Source organism: Neophocaena asiaeorientalis, unplaced genomic scaffold, assembly GCF_003031525.2.
Source record: "Neophocaena asiaeorientalis asiaeorientalis breed wild unplaced genomic scaffold, Neophocaena_asiaeorientalis_V1.1 scaffold89, whole genome shotgun sequence".
NCBI classification, from domain to species: domain Eukaryota; kingdom Metazoa; phylum Chordata; class Mammalia; order Artiodactyla; family Phocoenidae; genus Neophocaena; species Neophocaena asiaeorientalis.
In genome coordinates, this window is record NW_020172592.1 from 6,073,215 (window position 1) to 6,087,021 (window position 13,807).

Genomic DNA, 13,807 nt, shown 5'->3' on the forward strand with positions numbered 1-13,807 from the left:
ACTACGCCCACTAAGCACTGGTGGGCAGTGGAGTGATAAGATCCATTTTCCCCAAGTTTAGCACCAAAAACAAACTAAAGCCACTGGTATGTTATAGTGTGGGGTGAGTAGTAGTCATGAGGAAACTGGTTTTTAGGAAAAGCAATGGAACAGAGGCACAGGAAATTGATGAGACAAGAGAATAAGCAGCTCTTGAGCGAGACGGTCACTATTCCTGACTCAACCTTCCTTCTCAAATACACCCTACATGAATATCTAGCCTCTCTGGCCTGTCTTCTTGACTCTCCTCCTCACCTTGGCTAAAAAATGCTTTTCTTTGGGGGTCTTGATTTAGAAGGCTCCTCCAGGAAGCTTTCCCTGCCACCTGAATCTGGTGGGTGCCCTCCCGTATATCTCCATAGCACCCCTAGTGTCCAGATCACAGCACTCGTCACCATTGATGACAACTACCACTTGGATACTTACTTGCCAGGTGTCTGAAATATTCTCTATTAGATTATTTTAAAAAAAACGGTTGAAGTTAGATATTCTAGTTCCATTTTTTATTATCCTCACTTTTTACATAGGAAGGAGCTCAAGAGAGTTTAGATGTTAGGTAACTTTCCCAAGATCACATTGCTTGTAGATGGTGGCATCAGGGTTTGAGGGCAGATATGATCAACCTCAAAGCTTGTGCTATTAGTCACTCCACTGTACCTCCTCCTCTCTCTACACTGTAATCACGTGTCTCTATCTGCACTCCAGCCTCAACAATATGACCTTGACTGTCTCTTGATTACTGTATTACCCTGTCTGGTGGTTGCCTGGTACAGAGCAGGTTCTCAGAAGTATTTGTTGAATGAATGTGGTAGCATGTGAGTGACTTAAAATTCTTTATTGGGTCTAACTTCTAATAGAACTGGGTGCAAGATTGTGTAGCATTCCTCTTAGAACAAAAAGTCCTGAACAAAGAGAAGATGATTTATAAAATACTGGTAGATCAGATAGGCACCATGCCCAGTTCTACTCAGTGTTGCAAATTTCACATCTGTAGCTCGGTGGCTCTTAGTCCATCCCTTGCCCTAATCCTTTGTCCCAAACTCTAGAGGGACCACGTGGAATCTTTGCTTGGATTCTAAGTGTCACAGGGCTACAATGTTGCAACACGGGCTCTCCTTGCAAACAAATGTAGTCACAGCTTTCTTCAGTGTAGGAGCCGTAGTGTCCAGGGTACCTAGCATGGTTGCATTCGTTTCCTAATACTTATAAATGATCCCAAATATAGAGTGACGCTATGTTGCTTAGGGGGCCTGTCCACCTCCGGTTCTCCACGTTCTCAAACCCGAAGAGGCTGACATAACGACGGGTTGGTTCTCTGTGGCTGCATATATATGCTTAATCATCAGCAGCAGCAGCAGGATGAGTGGACAAGTCCAAGACATACCTAAGCACGTATTACCTCCCAACCGTCACTGTCCAGGACATAGGTTCCCTATCACGGGACAAACATACAAACAACCCTAAACCATATTTATCAACGATCCCCTTTCCGTGCTAGTGGTGCAAAGACTGGGGTGGTTAAAGCAGGCTGGTTGTTTTTAACAAGTTTCAGCCCACTGCAAGGCTATCTTCCGAAATGTGCTCAGCCCACGTGGGTCGCGCAGGCGCTAATTACTAACAGGCTGAGAAACAAGGAGCGCAGGAGATCTGTCGCCCAGCGGGGAATAAACTGGCACCTCTAGAAATAAAGCGCCGCAGCCAATGCGGCGCCTCGGCACGCGGGATTGGCGGCCTCGGCCGTGACGTGGCCTGGGCGGGCCGAGTCGGTTTGCGACGGTGGCAGCGGGTCCCGAACGGGGAGCGGCCCGGGGACCCGCCGCGCACCGCCCGGCCGGCGTGCCCGCTCTCTGCCAGCCGAGAAAGTCTTTCGCTCCGCGACGCCCCCGGAGTCTCTGCTCCGCCTCCCGGCGTCGGCGTGGACCGGGACCCGTGCTCCCTAGTGCGACCAGGACTCCCCAGCGAGCGGGCGGCTGGGGACGCCGAGGTTTGGCCTGCGGGCGCGGGGCGCTTCCGGGAGGGTGGTCGGCCCGTGCCGGGCCGAGGCGGGATCCCCTCCTCCTGCCCCGAGAGCTCCAGGGGAGTTGCGGGAGGCGCGCCGGCCCTCGCGTACAGGCAACACCTGAGCGGGTATCTGAGTCGCTCGGCGCCGCCGCGACCTGATCCCAGAGTGCTGCGGGAGGGGCGCGCGGAGCGCTCGGCTCTGCTCCGGCGGCTTCACTTCTCGCCGCTGGCCACTGGGGCGAGAGGGGTGGAGCGGTGCAGAGGGTTGGTAATGCCTTCTCCCAGGAAAACTTCGCCCCCGCCCCCAACCCGATAGTGAAGGGATCACCAGAACATTTAGAAAGCACGAGAAATGACCGTGTCACGCAGAGGAGTGGCGAGGGCGGGGAAGCGGGGAGCTCCGGGGAAGCCGATTTGCTCCGTGAGCTGCGGCGCGAGCCCGGCGGCCCGGGCGCTGAGATTTGGGGAAGCGGGAGCCGCCGGGCGGGGCGGCCACGCTGTGTTTGTTTCTGTTCACTTCCTGCGGCAGCTGTTCAAGATGAGGGGAGCGGGGCTCGGGCGGAGCGGCCTCGTCCCGTGGGTCTGAGCGTCCACCCCCAACGCCGGGACTCCGGCCCCCTTGGGCTTCTGCTATGAGCGCTCGGTGACCGGCGGCGCTGCGAGTCGTAGACCCGGGACTTCGGGAGGCAATGCTGGCTCGGCTTTGAGTGGCTTCGGGACAGTGAAGAAACCCTAAAATGGAGGACTTTTCCACCAGGACCTACGGCACCAGTGGGCTCGACAACAGACCTCTGTTCGGAGAGACGTCGGCCAAGGTGAGTGCGGCCCGGGACTCGGGGCCTGGGTGCTTGTGTTTGTGTGTCTGTCCGCACCCTCCCCTTCCCCGCTCCCTCCCGACCCGGAGCCCTGCTGGGTCCTTCTGCGGCCCCTGAAGGCCCTTGTAGCAAGAAAGTGCCTTCAACCCCGCTTCATTCCTCTCAAGGTACTTGCGCTGCCCCTCGGCTTCCTCTTTGGGACAGGCTTGGCCAAGAGCCTTGAAGGCTGGTAGTGGAGAAAAGTTCATTCAGGAAGTTCTGGGCTGCGGGGGGTCCGAAACGGGATTGCGGAAGCCCTCTTCCCCAAGGCCAGGTGGTCATGGTGTTTGCACATCCGCTGGTCCAGCTGGAGTGCTGACCTTCAAGAGGCTTCAGGTGTGCACCTGAGGTTTCCATAAGAGCCCGAGAGGTGCTTCTGTTTCGTGTTTATCTAGAGCCCTTAAGAGTTTACTGCTGAGGCAGCCGAGCAGAGAAAAAGAGGAGAGGCGTGAAATGAGGGTTTCTTTGGTGGGACTCCATTCCAGGAAGTGATCAAAGTGTCTCAGGCCCAAACAAGCTAGTAGTACATTATTTTAGGCTTTTAAAAAGTATAATGTCTTCTTACAAGCTTATTCATGTGATGTCCTGGGCCAGTAATTGAAGAGAGCTCTTTTCCTGTCCCCAGCATTAACTTTCTGAGTCGTTTGGGCAAGATTAGCCTGTTTTGTTTGGGTTTTTTTTCACCTAGAAAGTGGCATTGGTGATCTTTGACCCCTGACAAAGTACTTTCAGCCTCTCAGAAAGTAGGGCACATATGGAGTCCAGAGCTTCTTGGGTTTCTCAGCTTAGTCAGGGACCTCTTTAGCAGAAAGGATAGGGAACTTGTACACCCGACAGCCTGGGGCATGACCCTGAATTTGGAAGCTGCCAGCCTGCCAGGAGAATACTACTTTATTTCTTTTTTTTAACTCCATGTGGATTTTGCTTTCTCTTCTCAAAGGGACTTTATAAGAAAATGTTTTAAGCTTTATGTCTAAGAAGTTGCTCCTTGTTTATCCTGTGACTTTGCATATTCCCAGCCCATAGACACCTGCTTTTGAGAAGCACGGCCCTGGTCCAGTAGATATTCCTGTTTCTGCTAACATTTTTTATTTACTTACTTTTTAGAATTTATTTTATTTTATTTATTTTTGGCTGTGTTGGGTCTTCGTTGCTGCACGGGCTTTCTCTAGTTGCGACGAGCGGGGGGCTGCTCTTCATTGTGGTGCGCGGGCTTCTCCTTGCGGTGGCTTCTCTTGTTGCGGAGCTTGGGCTCTAGGCACGCAGACTTCAGTAGTTGCAGCACGCAGGCTCAGTGGTTGTGGCTCGCGGGCTCTAGAGCGCAGGCTCAGTAGTTGTGGCTCACGGGCTCCGTTGCTCCGCGACATGTGGGATCTTCCTGGACCAGGGATCGAACCCATGTCCCCTGCATTGGCAGGCAGATTCTTAACCACTGCACCACCAGGGAAGTCCCTGACATTTTATTATTTTTTAAAAATTTAATTTAAGTTTTTTTGGCCGCACGGCTTGTGGGATCTTAGTTCCCCACCAGGGATTGAACCCGGTCCCTCAGTAGTGAAAGTCCTAACCACTGGACCTCCAGGGAATTCCCGTCAGCTAACATTATTGAGCATTATGTGATAGGCCCTGGGGCGCCAAGGAACCCAGGTAGATGGGGGAAATATGTGAACAAACGTGATGCAGTTGGATCTGTGCTATGAGAGGGCGTAGAGAGGACATGTTGGGGTACAGGGGAGAAAGTGATCACTTTGTTTGGGAAGCTTGGGGAAGATCACAGAGGATGGATTCTACATTCAGAGTGTCTGGTAGCCTTCGGCTTTCAGATATGGATGCCCCTAAATTGGGGTTTGATTAGGAGAGGATTTGGGGCCTGGAGAATGGAGGCAGGTAGCTGCTTAAAGGGGTCGGACCCAGGGCATCTGGCTGCCCGACTGTCCTGAGAGCCAAGAAGTTCAGTGTCTCCTCTACATACCTTGGTGCACAGGTTGGGGTTCTGGGTGATGCAGACCTCTCACCTCCTTTGACCCCTGAATACTGAGGTAGATGACTCCATAAGGGACTTGTTGATTTATAGAGACACTTAGAAATATTGATGTTTCTGACTCACTTGCGCCTAAATAGTCAATGACTGTAAGTTTCCCTGTTGCCTATGATCTATTTGAAACCCATCCAAGGAATTGACTATTCCAAATGTATCTCTGTTTATTGCAGATTTATTTAATCCAAGAGCATACACCTCTAGCATTACTTAGGCAATTTTAGGCGTCGTAACAGTAGAATCAACTACTCAGGAAAAAAAAATAAGAATAATATATATTTCCAGACCTATCAGAATTGCTTCCTTGAGTTTCCTCTGTGGGGCTGACAGAAAGATTGGACATACAGAAATTGTACAGAATGGAGAAAGGAGAGAGACTTCTGGTCTGAGGATAGGAAGAAGCATCATGGTTTGTATAAATTGAGATGCTGTATCCGAGGAAGGAGAGGCGTCTGTCTTTATTTTTTGTTTTAATTTATTTTTATTTATTTATTTTTGGCCATGTTGGGTCTTCATTGTTGTGCGCGGGCTTTCTCTAGTTGCAGCGAGCGGGGCTACTCTTGGTTGCGGTGCGCGGGCTTCTCACTGCGGTGGCTACTCTTGTTGGGGATCACAGGCTCTAGGCATGCAGGCTTCAGTAGTTGTGGCTCATGGGCTCTAGAGCGCAGGCTCAGTAGTTGTGGCGAACGGGCTTAGTTGCTCCACGGCATGTGGTGTCTTCCCGGACCAGGGCTCGAACCCATGTCCCCTGCATTGCCAGGCGGATTCTTAACCACTGTGCCACCAGGGAAGCCCGAGGCATCTGTCTTCAATGACAGCAAATGATTTTGAGGACCTGAGTGGGCAGCGCACAGGGATGGGACCTCAATAGTGAAAGGATAGGACATGTTACAGTGGAGCCATTCCACTGGAGGGCAGTCACTGCCAGAGCAGGGAGGCTTTCCCGGGACCCTGGGAAACCCTTCACTGGCCCCTGCATGTGTGTGCTCCCCACGTGCTTTCACCTCTGAGGAAGAGAATCCAGAAAGGGAAAGCCCACTTCCTGTCCTATTCTGACAGGTCTTCTGAGCTTTTAGTAATCTTACTTGCCTTTTGACAACTGACCAGAGATAGCCTCTTAATTTTAAGCCTAGAAAGGACCAGAGCTTTAGGGCCAGCTTCTCCCTCTATGGCCAAGATGACTGAAGTGCACGGAGCAGAGTCTGGAGGGAAGTTGTGTTTCCTCAGTGCCGGGCAGCATGCTCTGCATTCAGTGTTCCCTTGTTTGATCACCCAGTTCCTCTGTGAGGTGGGTGTTGTTACTGCTGTTTCACAAGCAGGGAAGCTGAACTACAAAGCAGGCTACGTGTTGAGTCACACAACTGGTTCTCCTCTGGCGATGTTTCATGAGTTGACTAGGATAGTAAATGGTGAGGTGACTTACACTGTCTGGGTCACATCCTCCAGAAGGCCCTGTGGACATTCACATACTTGGCTCTTCCACAGGAAGGAGGTGAAGTGGTTTGCCCAAAGTCACGGAGTGCGTGAAAGATGCTAGCATCTGCTATAGAAATACACAACCCAGTGGGCCTGGAGCAGCACCCTTGTGGGCAGTCCTTGAAGGATACCAAACTCCAGATTTATTCAGTCTTTAGCGTGATGTTTAGGAATAACTTTACAGATACAGCCTTGGAGCGAAAGGTAAAGCAAAACAGTTTTCTGTTGTTACGTAAACATCTAAGGGATAATAGACCAGAAAAGGAAGGATAGTCGTTCCTTGATACCTTTGGAATTACATATTGCTAGGTGGGCTGTCCGTCAAGCCTGGTCAGAATATCCAGATGCTTTTTTCGTCTGTTTTTATCCCATCCCCAGTTCTGGGATGTAACACATCTCTTTCAGGGGGAAAACAAATGTGGCACAAATGCCGCGATAATACGGTGTATCTGAGGTTTCTGAGCACGTGCTGCTGCTTAGCACTTTCTGAAGGAGCGCCACCCAGAAGGAATATAAGATGAGCCATGTATGTGGTTTTCAATGTCCTAGTAGCCATATATTTACAAGGTATAAAGAGATGCAGTTAATTTTAATAATATGCTTAATTCCATACATCTAAAATACTGTCATTTCAGTATGTACTCAATATGAAAAGTGGAGATATTTTTCCATCCTTTTTTTTGCACTAAGCCTTTGAAATGCAGGGTGTATTTTCACTTACAGCCCATCTCAGTTTGGACTAGCTACTTCAGGTGCTCAGTGACCACATACAGCTGGTACTCCCGTGTTGGGTAGTGCAGTTCTAAAGCAAGTGAATTATCAGTCACGGTGGTTGTATAGTCACGATCGTGAAACATTTTTCTTTGTTGCGGGACTTCTCAGAACCTTTAAAATGTGCTCATGTTCACTGAGACGGTGGCTGGAGAGGGAGGGCGAGTACTACTTCCTGTGCCGTTTCGGTGGCTGGCCTTTTGTCACTGGCACAGTCAGTGCCTTACTCCGTTCTTACCTTGCACCCCCCTCAGCCTCAGCAGGCCTGAGCTGAGTGTCCACAGAACCCGCTTCGGGAAATGTCACTCTAGGAATCTATCCCCTGCTTCTCCCTTCCTAGTATGAACTCTAACCTGGAGGTATTCCCCCCTCTCTTGTCCACGGCTGCCTTTAAAATTTCCTTTGGGCCATCTTTCTGTCTGGGTAATGGAAAGGCTTTAAGTTATCCTCAGGGCTTGTGAGTCGATCTTGATTTCTTGATTAGCTGGCTGGCTGCGGAATCATCTGAAATCAGTTTCAGCCAGTGGATTGGTGAACCTAGCGGGGAGAGGCAGGATGGTTCTCTGTGGGGAAGAGGGCAAACCGGTATCCAACAGCTACTGCGAATGGGCGAGGGGGGAGTACTTCATTCCTTGGAATGTAGTGTAAGCCGGTTCCTGGACCAGCCTCTTCTATTGATTTCCACTAATAATAAGTGATTCATCCTCTGAAAAGGGTGGTGACCGTTTTTGTCCCTTTATTCCTACTTGGATGTGATGTTAAGAAAAGTGAGTGACATTGGAGGAAGGCGCATACACTGGAGTCAGATAATAGAGGGGGACCTTCTGTGTAGGGTGCAAGTTAGTGGGTCCCGAGGCTCAGATCTTTGGTTCCGAAGGCGAAAGTTCCATGTTCTAAAGCACTTTCCTGATCCTTTCCTCCCCTCCCTGCAAAAAAAAAGCAAATAAACAAAAACAGTGAAAATCAAGGTCTTTAGATGACGTGTAGTCGAATTCAGACCATTCAGAATTGGAGCATTTGGCGTCTGCAAATAGTAGTGTAAGATGAGAATGCTACTTCTTGCCTTTTTCCGTTTGGAGGTGAGGGTTGTTGCTTCATTAAGAACAAAGCTGTGGTTAGGATTGTTGTGTCTGCCTGCCGCCCCTCCGCCTGCCCAGAGCCCCAAAGGCTGTCCTCCGAGGGGTGCGGGCTTCCAGCCTCTTGACACAGCTTCTGGGTGATTCTCTGAGCACAACACCTGTCTCCCTCAAAGCAGAGCTAGTCGCCCAGGGGATCGGATCCGTTGTCCCCTTGCCTCTCATCCAGGCGGCCAAACCACTTTTAGTTGCCATTTCTTGTGCTGGAGAAACGGTGCAGGATGATAGACGCCAGGACTTTCTTCTTTCCTGCTCTAAAAAGTCTTGTCCTCCCCCACCCCTAGACCAGAGGACTGGGGATCTCAGGGGGTTGCACTCAGGCGTTTGTATTTTGAGAAGGCTCTTCAGAGGATGCTGGCGCATAGGGAGGCTGACATCCCTGGTCTTCACCGTTGCTCTGTGGATGCCCAGTCCAGACTGGCACCTCTCCATGGATCCCTTGCCTTGAGCTGCCTCCCTGCTCTTGGCAAATGCTCTTCTTCTTGCTGTAGCACCCTCTCTTCCCCACATATCTGAATCCTGCCCAGTCTAATTTCCCACCTTTGAACCTCCCTCACGACCCAGCCTGCATCCATGCTTCCCTCCTACAAGCCTAGTGGTCAGAGACGTCTCCTGGTATTTAATCCTTGTGCTGTGAGGGATTTGTATAGATCTTGCCTCCCCAGCCAGAGTCTAAGCTCCTTGAGTGTAGGAGCCAGTTGCCTTATTTCTCCAGCCTTTCTAGCACTCGGCACAGTGCCTTACCTAGTTCTGGATTTTATATATATTAAGTTTTTTTTTTAATTGAAGTATACTTGATGTGCAATATTATGTAGGTTACAGGTGTACAATAAAGAGATTTGCAATTTTTAAAGGTTACAGTCCATTTATAGTTATTACAAAATATTTGCTATATTCTGCATGTTGTACAATATATCTTTGTAGCTTATTTTATACCTAAAAGTTTGTGCCTCTTTATCCCCTGCCCTTATCTTGCCCCTCCCTGCTTCCCTCTCCCCACTGGTAGCCACTAGTTTGTTCTCTGTGAGTCTGCTTCTTTTTTGTTATATTCTTAGTTATATTAAATTTTAAGTGAAGTGAGCATCTAGCATCACTAAAAAGTAACCTGCTTTCTTGGGACATTCTAAACCATCCGTAGAAGGCGGGGGCTCGTGTTCAGAAACCTGGAGCGCTGTGTACCAAAACAGGAAGGGGTGCTTCACGCTCTCGTGCAGTTAAGGGCATCGCTCTCTCCTCTCCTGGCTGAGCTTCAGCAAAGAGGCCGTAAACATAACAGTACTGTATAAAAAACTTAACCTGAGCCCTGGCCTCTCAGAAGCTGGTGGTCTGCTGAGTTTTTCCCTCTGTAGACAAGGTTTCTGCAGCTCTGTGGTAATTGACTGGGTCTACTAAATTGAGTTATTTCTTTTTCTTGGGGTCAGTCCATAGTTCATGTGTAGGTATAACGACCATATTTTCTGCACTGCCGTAAGGACAGCGTGGGTTGACAAACTTGAGTGTCCCTATGGGGATGATGGAATGTGGCCCCTAGAAATGGGGGCCAGGGTCTGCGGCCCACTCAAGTCCCACTCATCTCTGAGGACCTAATCTTGTTGGTAAGATGCCCCAATAGGTGAGGTAGAAATAATACCAACGTGAGCAGCCGTTTACTGACTCTGCTAAATGGCACTCTGTTCTAGGGCTTTACGTGTATTATCTCCGATTCCTAACAGCAACCCTGCGTGTTCGACCATTGTACAAATATGGATTTATTTGTACAAATATGGAAACTTCGGCTTCAGAGTTAAGTGACTTCCCCAGGGCCACAAGCAGGCATGTGGTGGGAGAATAGATGTAAATCAGGTCTGCCAGCCCCTGACGTCCTAGCCCTTGCTCTAGGCCTCCCAGTTCTGAAGGTCGGAGCACATAAAGATCCGGCACTTCCTGTGCTACCGACTCTAGGGATCATTTTGGTCCTTAAACATGTGGAGTAGGTTTGTTTTGTATTTTTACTGTGATCTCATTTCCCTAAGTGATGCTTCAGTAAAAATAATCTATTTCAAGTATGCCTAACTGTGAATAATACATTTCAAGTATTCTCCTCCTGTGGGGAGGGGAATCTGGCAGGATGGGTATGACAGAAATATTCACAACTGAAAGATGCTTCAGAACGCGAATCTGTGAAATAAGGGAAATGTTTCAAAGTGTCCATACATGTACCTTCTCTGGAGGGACCCGAGGGAGAGGTCGGTATTCAGAGCTACAGGCAGCCGTGGAGGCCCTGGTGCATTTGAGAGCTCAGAGCATGAGAGTGGGCAAGTATGGGTGTGTGTGAGTCTCATAAGCTTTTCTCACGTGCCACTACTCCCAGGGTTCTCTGCGAAGCCTCAGGACAGCAGCCCCGTGACCCGGGCTCGCCATTTCGCAGAGTCAGCTGTCTCCTCGCTTCACCCTGGGGACACTGTCTCCAGGGCTGCCTCCGGCCACGGCGTTGGGGGGAAGCTCCTGCCTGTTCAGGGCCGCGCAGCTCTGGGGGAACTGAGGAGACCCCCTGGCAAGGCCTGAGGTTTCTTGCTTCCGAGGGGCCCAAACCTCCTCCCATGTGTCACGTCCTCTCACTGTGTCCGTCCCAAGACAGCTGTCCCTTAGGCTGCTGACTGGGCCATTTCCAGAGCTTTCCTGACAAGACGTTTTCCCCTGGGACTTGGAAGAAGAAAAGGAAAATCACTTTTTTTTTTTAAATAAATTTCTTTCTTTCTCTTTCGGCTGCATTGGGTCTTCGTTGCTGCACGCGGGCTTTCTCTAGTTGCAGCAGGCGGGGGCTACACTTCATTGTGGTGCATGGGCCTCTCACTGTGGTGGCTTCTCTTGTTGCGGAGCACGGGCTCTAGACGCGCGGGCTTCAGTAGTTGTGGCATGTGGGCTCAGTAGTTGTGGCTTTCGGGCTCAGTAGTTGTGGCTCACGGGCCTAGTTGCTTCGCGACATGTGGGATCTTCCCGGAGCAGGGCTCGAACCCGTGTCCCCTGCATTGGCAGGCGGATACTTAACCATTGCGCCACCAGGGAAGTCCCCTCCTTGTATGTTTACTACATGCTGATTGGATTGCCTTTCTTCTCTTTCCCTCACAAGAGAAGATAATCACTGTCTTCAGGGACCTGAAGATCTTGTGCACAAGGAAGATGAACATGGGGTCGAGCCCTTTAATGAAAGGAGGAGCAAAGTGCCAGGGAGCGTGGAGGAAGGGGATAATTCTACTGGGGACATCAGGTCAGACTGCTTTTGATTTTTAGAATCAGGAGTAAGATTTGACAGGAGGAGAATCCCAAGCAGGAGGTCCAACTGTGTTGAAGAGGTGGGAGCAGGAAAGTGCCAGGAAGGGGGAGGGAACTGTGAGTGTTCCATTGCAAGCAGACTCTAGAACTTGGGAGGGATGGTCAGAGGAAAGCCTGGGCCGGGGGAGGAGCCTTGAGTGCTGTGCTAAGTACAGTTGTCTTCTGGAGGCTGTCGGTTGTTGAGTGTGCATGTATGTGTGCTTTGATTCATTGCTTAATTGTGTGTGTACTGCATCCTGGGACATGTGCCGTGTGCTGGGGAGGGCATCTTTTCTCATGGAGCATATATGTACTACAAGGAGGATAGAAAGGCACTACACAAATCCTTGCTCTTTCCTTTCTTTTCCTTACTAGCTTCAGTCATCCTAGCCTACTTTGTCTTCCAGTGTCCGAGCTCACTCCTGCCTCAGGGCCTTTGCACTAGCTGCACTGCCTTGTTTGCAGTACACTTCTAGATCCTTGCATGTCTCGTTCCTTTTTCTTTAAAAGGTCCCCGCTCAAACAGGAGGATTCCTTGACCTCCTTTTTAAAAATAGCCCCCAGATCCACTCTGGTCACTCTTCATTTACCCTGTTTTATTTTGTTCCTAACTTCCTCACACTAAGCATGTAAAAAGGGTGGAGAATAGATGCCAAACATCAAGGTGGGAAGCAGGATGGAGGGAAGGCTGTTCTGATGTTGGAGGGGTTGAGATTTTGGGGCCAGAGATGGACTCCATGAGGGAGAGATTCAGCATAGATATGAAGACAGAGATAACTAATAAGGCCAGGGAATGGGTGCAGGATTGACAGAGGAACAGGCTGCCCTCCGGTCCTCTTCAGGCTGGAAGGAGTGGAAATGGGGGGCAGGGGGAGTTCTTCTTTTTCTCAGCATCTTTTTTTTTTTTTTTGTAAAGATGTCTGCTGACGGACAGGCTTCAAGAGTGAGACTGGGAACCTGAGTGGAGGTGGAGCTTCAAACCACTTCCTGGAGAGCGACTGCGAAAGTCAACTCAAAATAAAAGGCCATGAAAATACATTGAAAGCCCAGCTGAATACATGAATTTGTAGTTTGTTTTTTCAGCTAATATTTGAATATCTCATACATGCTGGGAATATTTAGAGGGTTGGCAGAAGGAAATGACCGATGTCTCCCCACCCACTGGTACAGTGGCATCTTTGTAGATTCAGAAGAAGAGTCTCTCCACTCTGGGTAGTGGCAGCTCCCACAGCCACATGGCTTGGCTTTGTCTGAGTGAGCCAGAGGTGCTCCTGCCTCTGGGTGGGCACAGGCCTTGTGGGGTACACAGCTTGGAGAGTGCAGCATTGGGCTGGGTTGCAGCCATGGGCAGTGGCCCAGAACCCAGCAGTGAACAAGGAGGACATGGCCCTCAGCCTCCCAGGCCTTACAGTGTGGAGGAGGAGACAGACAAGTACACTGGCAGTTAACAGGTAGGATAGGTGAAAGGCTTCACAGCAAGACTTAGCACCAGAGCCTGGAAGTGGCTGAGGGTTTGGGGGTGACTCGGGACTGGGTTCTCAAAGCATCAAGAGCAGATGAACACATCCACCAGAGAGGCTCTGGGCGTGGCTGAAACTGCCGACTCCATGGTCAGGTTAGGTCTTTGGTGTGACAGATTGGGAGTGATGTAGTCAGTGGATGCCGAGGAAGACCAGGCTCAGGGGCAGTGGAGGAGATGGTTGGAGGAGAGGGATTTGGCCAGACGGGTGCTGAAATAATTGAGCTTGCTGAGAAGAGGAAGGGAAGAAGTTGGCATGAGACTGCCAGGGACATACATCTTAAAAATAGAGGATGTTTTTGTCTGTCTGGGCTGCTGTAACAGAATACCACACAGACTGAGAGACTTACAAACAACAAACATTTCTTTCTCTCAGTTCTAGAAGTCCCAAGTCAGAATGCCAGCATGGTTGGATGAGGGCCTTCTTCTGGGTTGTAGACTTCTGTTTGTGTCCTCACCTGGTGGAAGGGCTAGGGAGCTCTCTGGATCCTCTCTTATAAGGGCACTAATCCCACTTGTGAGGGCTCCACCCTCATGACCTACGTACCTCCCAAAGGCCCCACCTCCTACTGTTGTCAACGTCAGCCATTAGGATTTCAACTAGCAGTTTTGGAGGGACACAAACTTTCAGACCATAGCAGAGGATATTATTGAAACTGCCACCTCATTCCAGCCTTGGGAG

At 50.1% G+C, this 13,807-nt stretch overlaps 1 protein-coding gene across 2 annotated transcripts in view; it reads left to right on the plus strand.

Annotated features, from left to right (window-relative positions):
* The first annotated feature begins 1,802 nt into the window (after positions 1-1,802).
* Positions 1,803-13,807, plus strand: part of TMEM243 (transmembrane protein 243) — a 21,884-nt gene continuing 9,879 nt past the window's right edge. The window contains exons 1-2 of one of the 2 annotated variants that reach the window (XM_024738423.1): positions 1,803-2,023; positions 2,570-2,855. In XM_024738423.1, coding sequence (XP_024594191.1) covers positions 2,778-2,855 — 78 coding nt within the window. In that variant the 5' untranslated portion in view covers positions 1,803-2,023; positions 2,570-2,777. The other variant, XM_024738424.1, reaches the window with a different exon arrangement.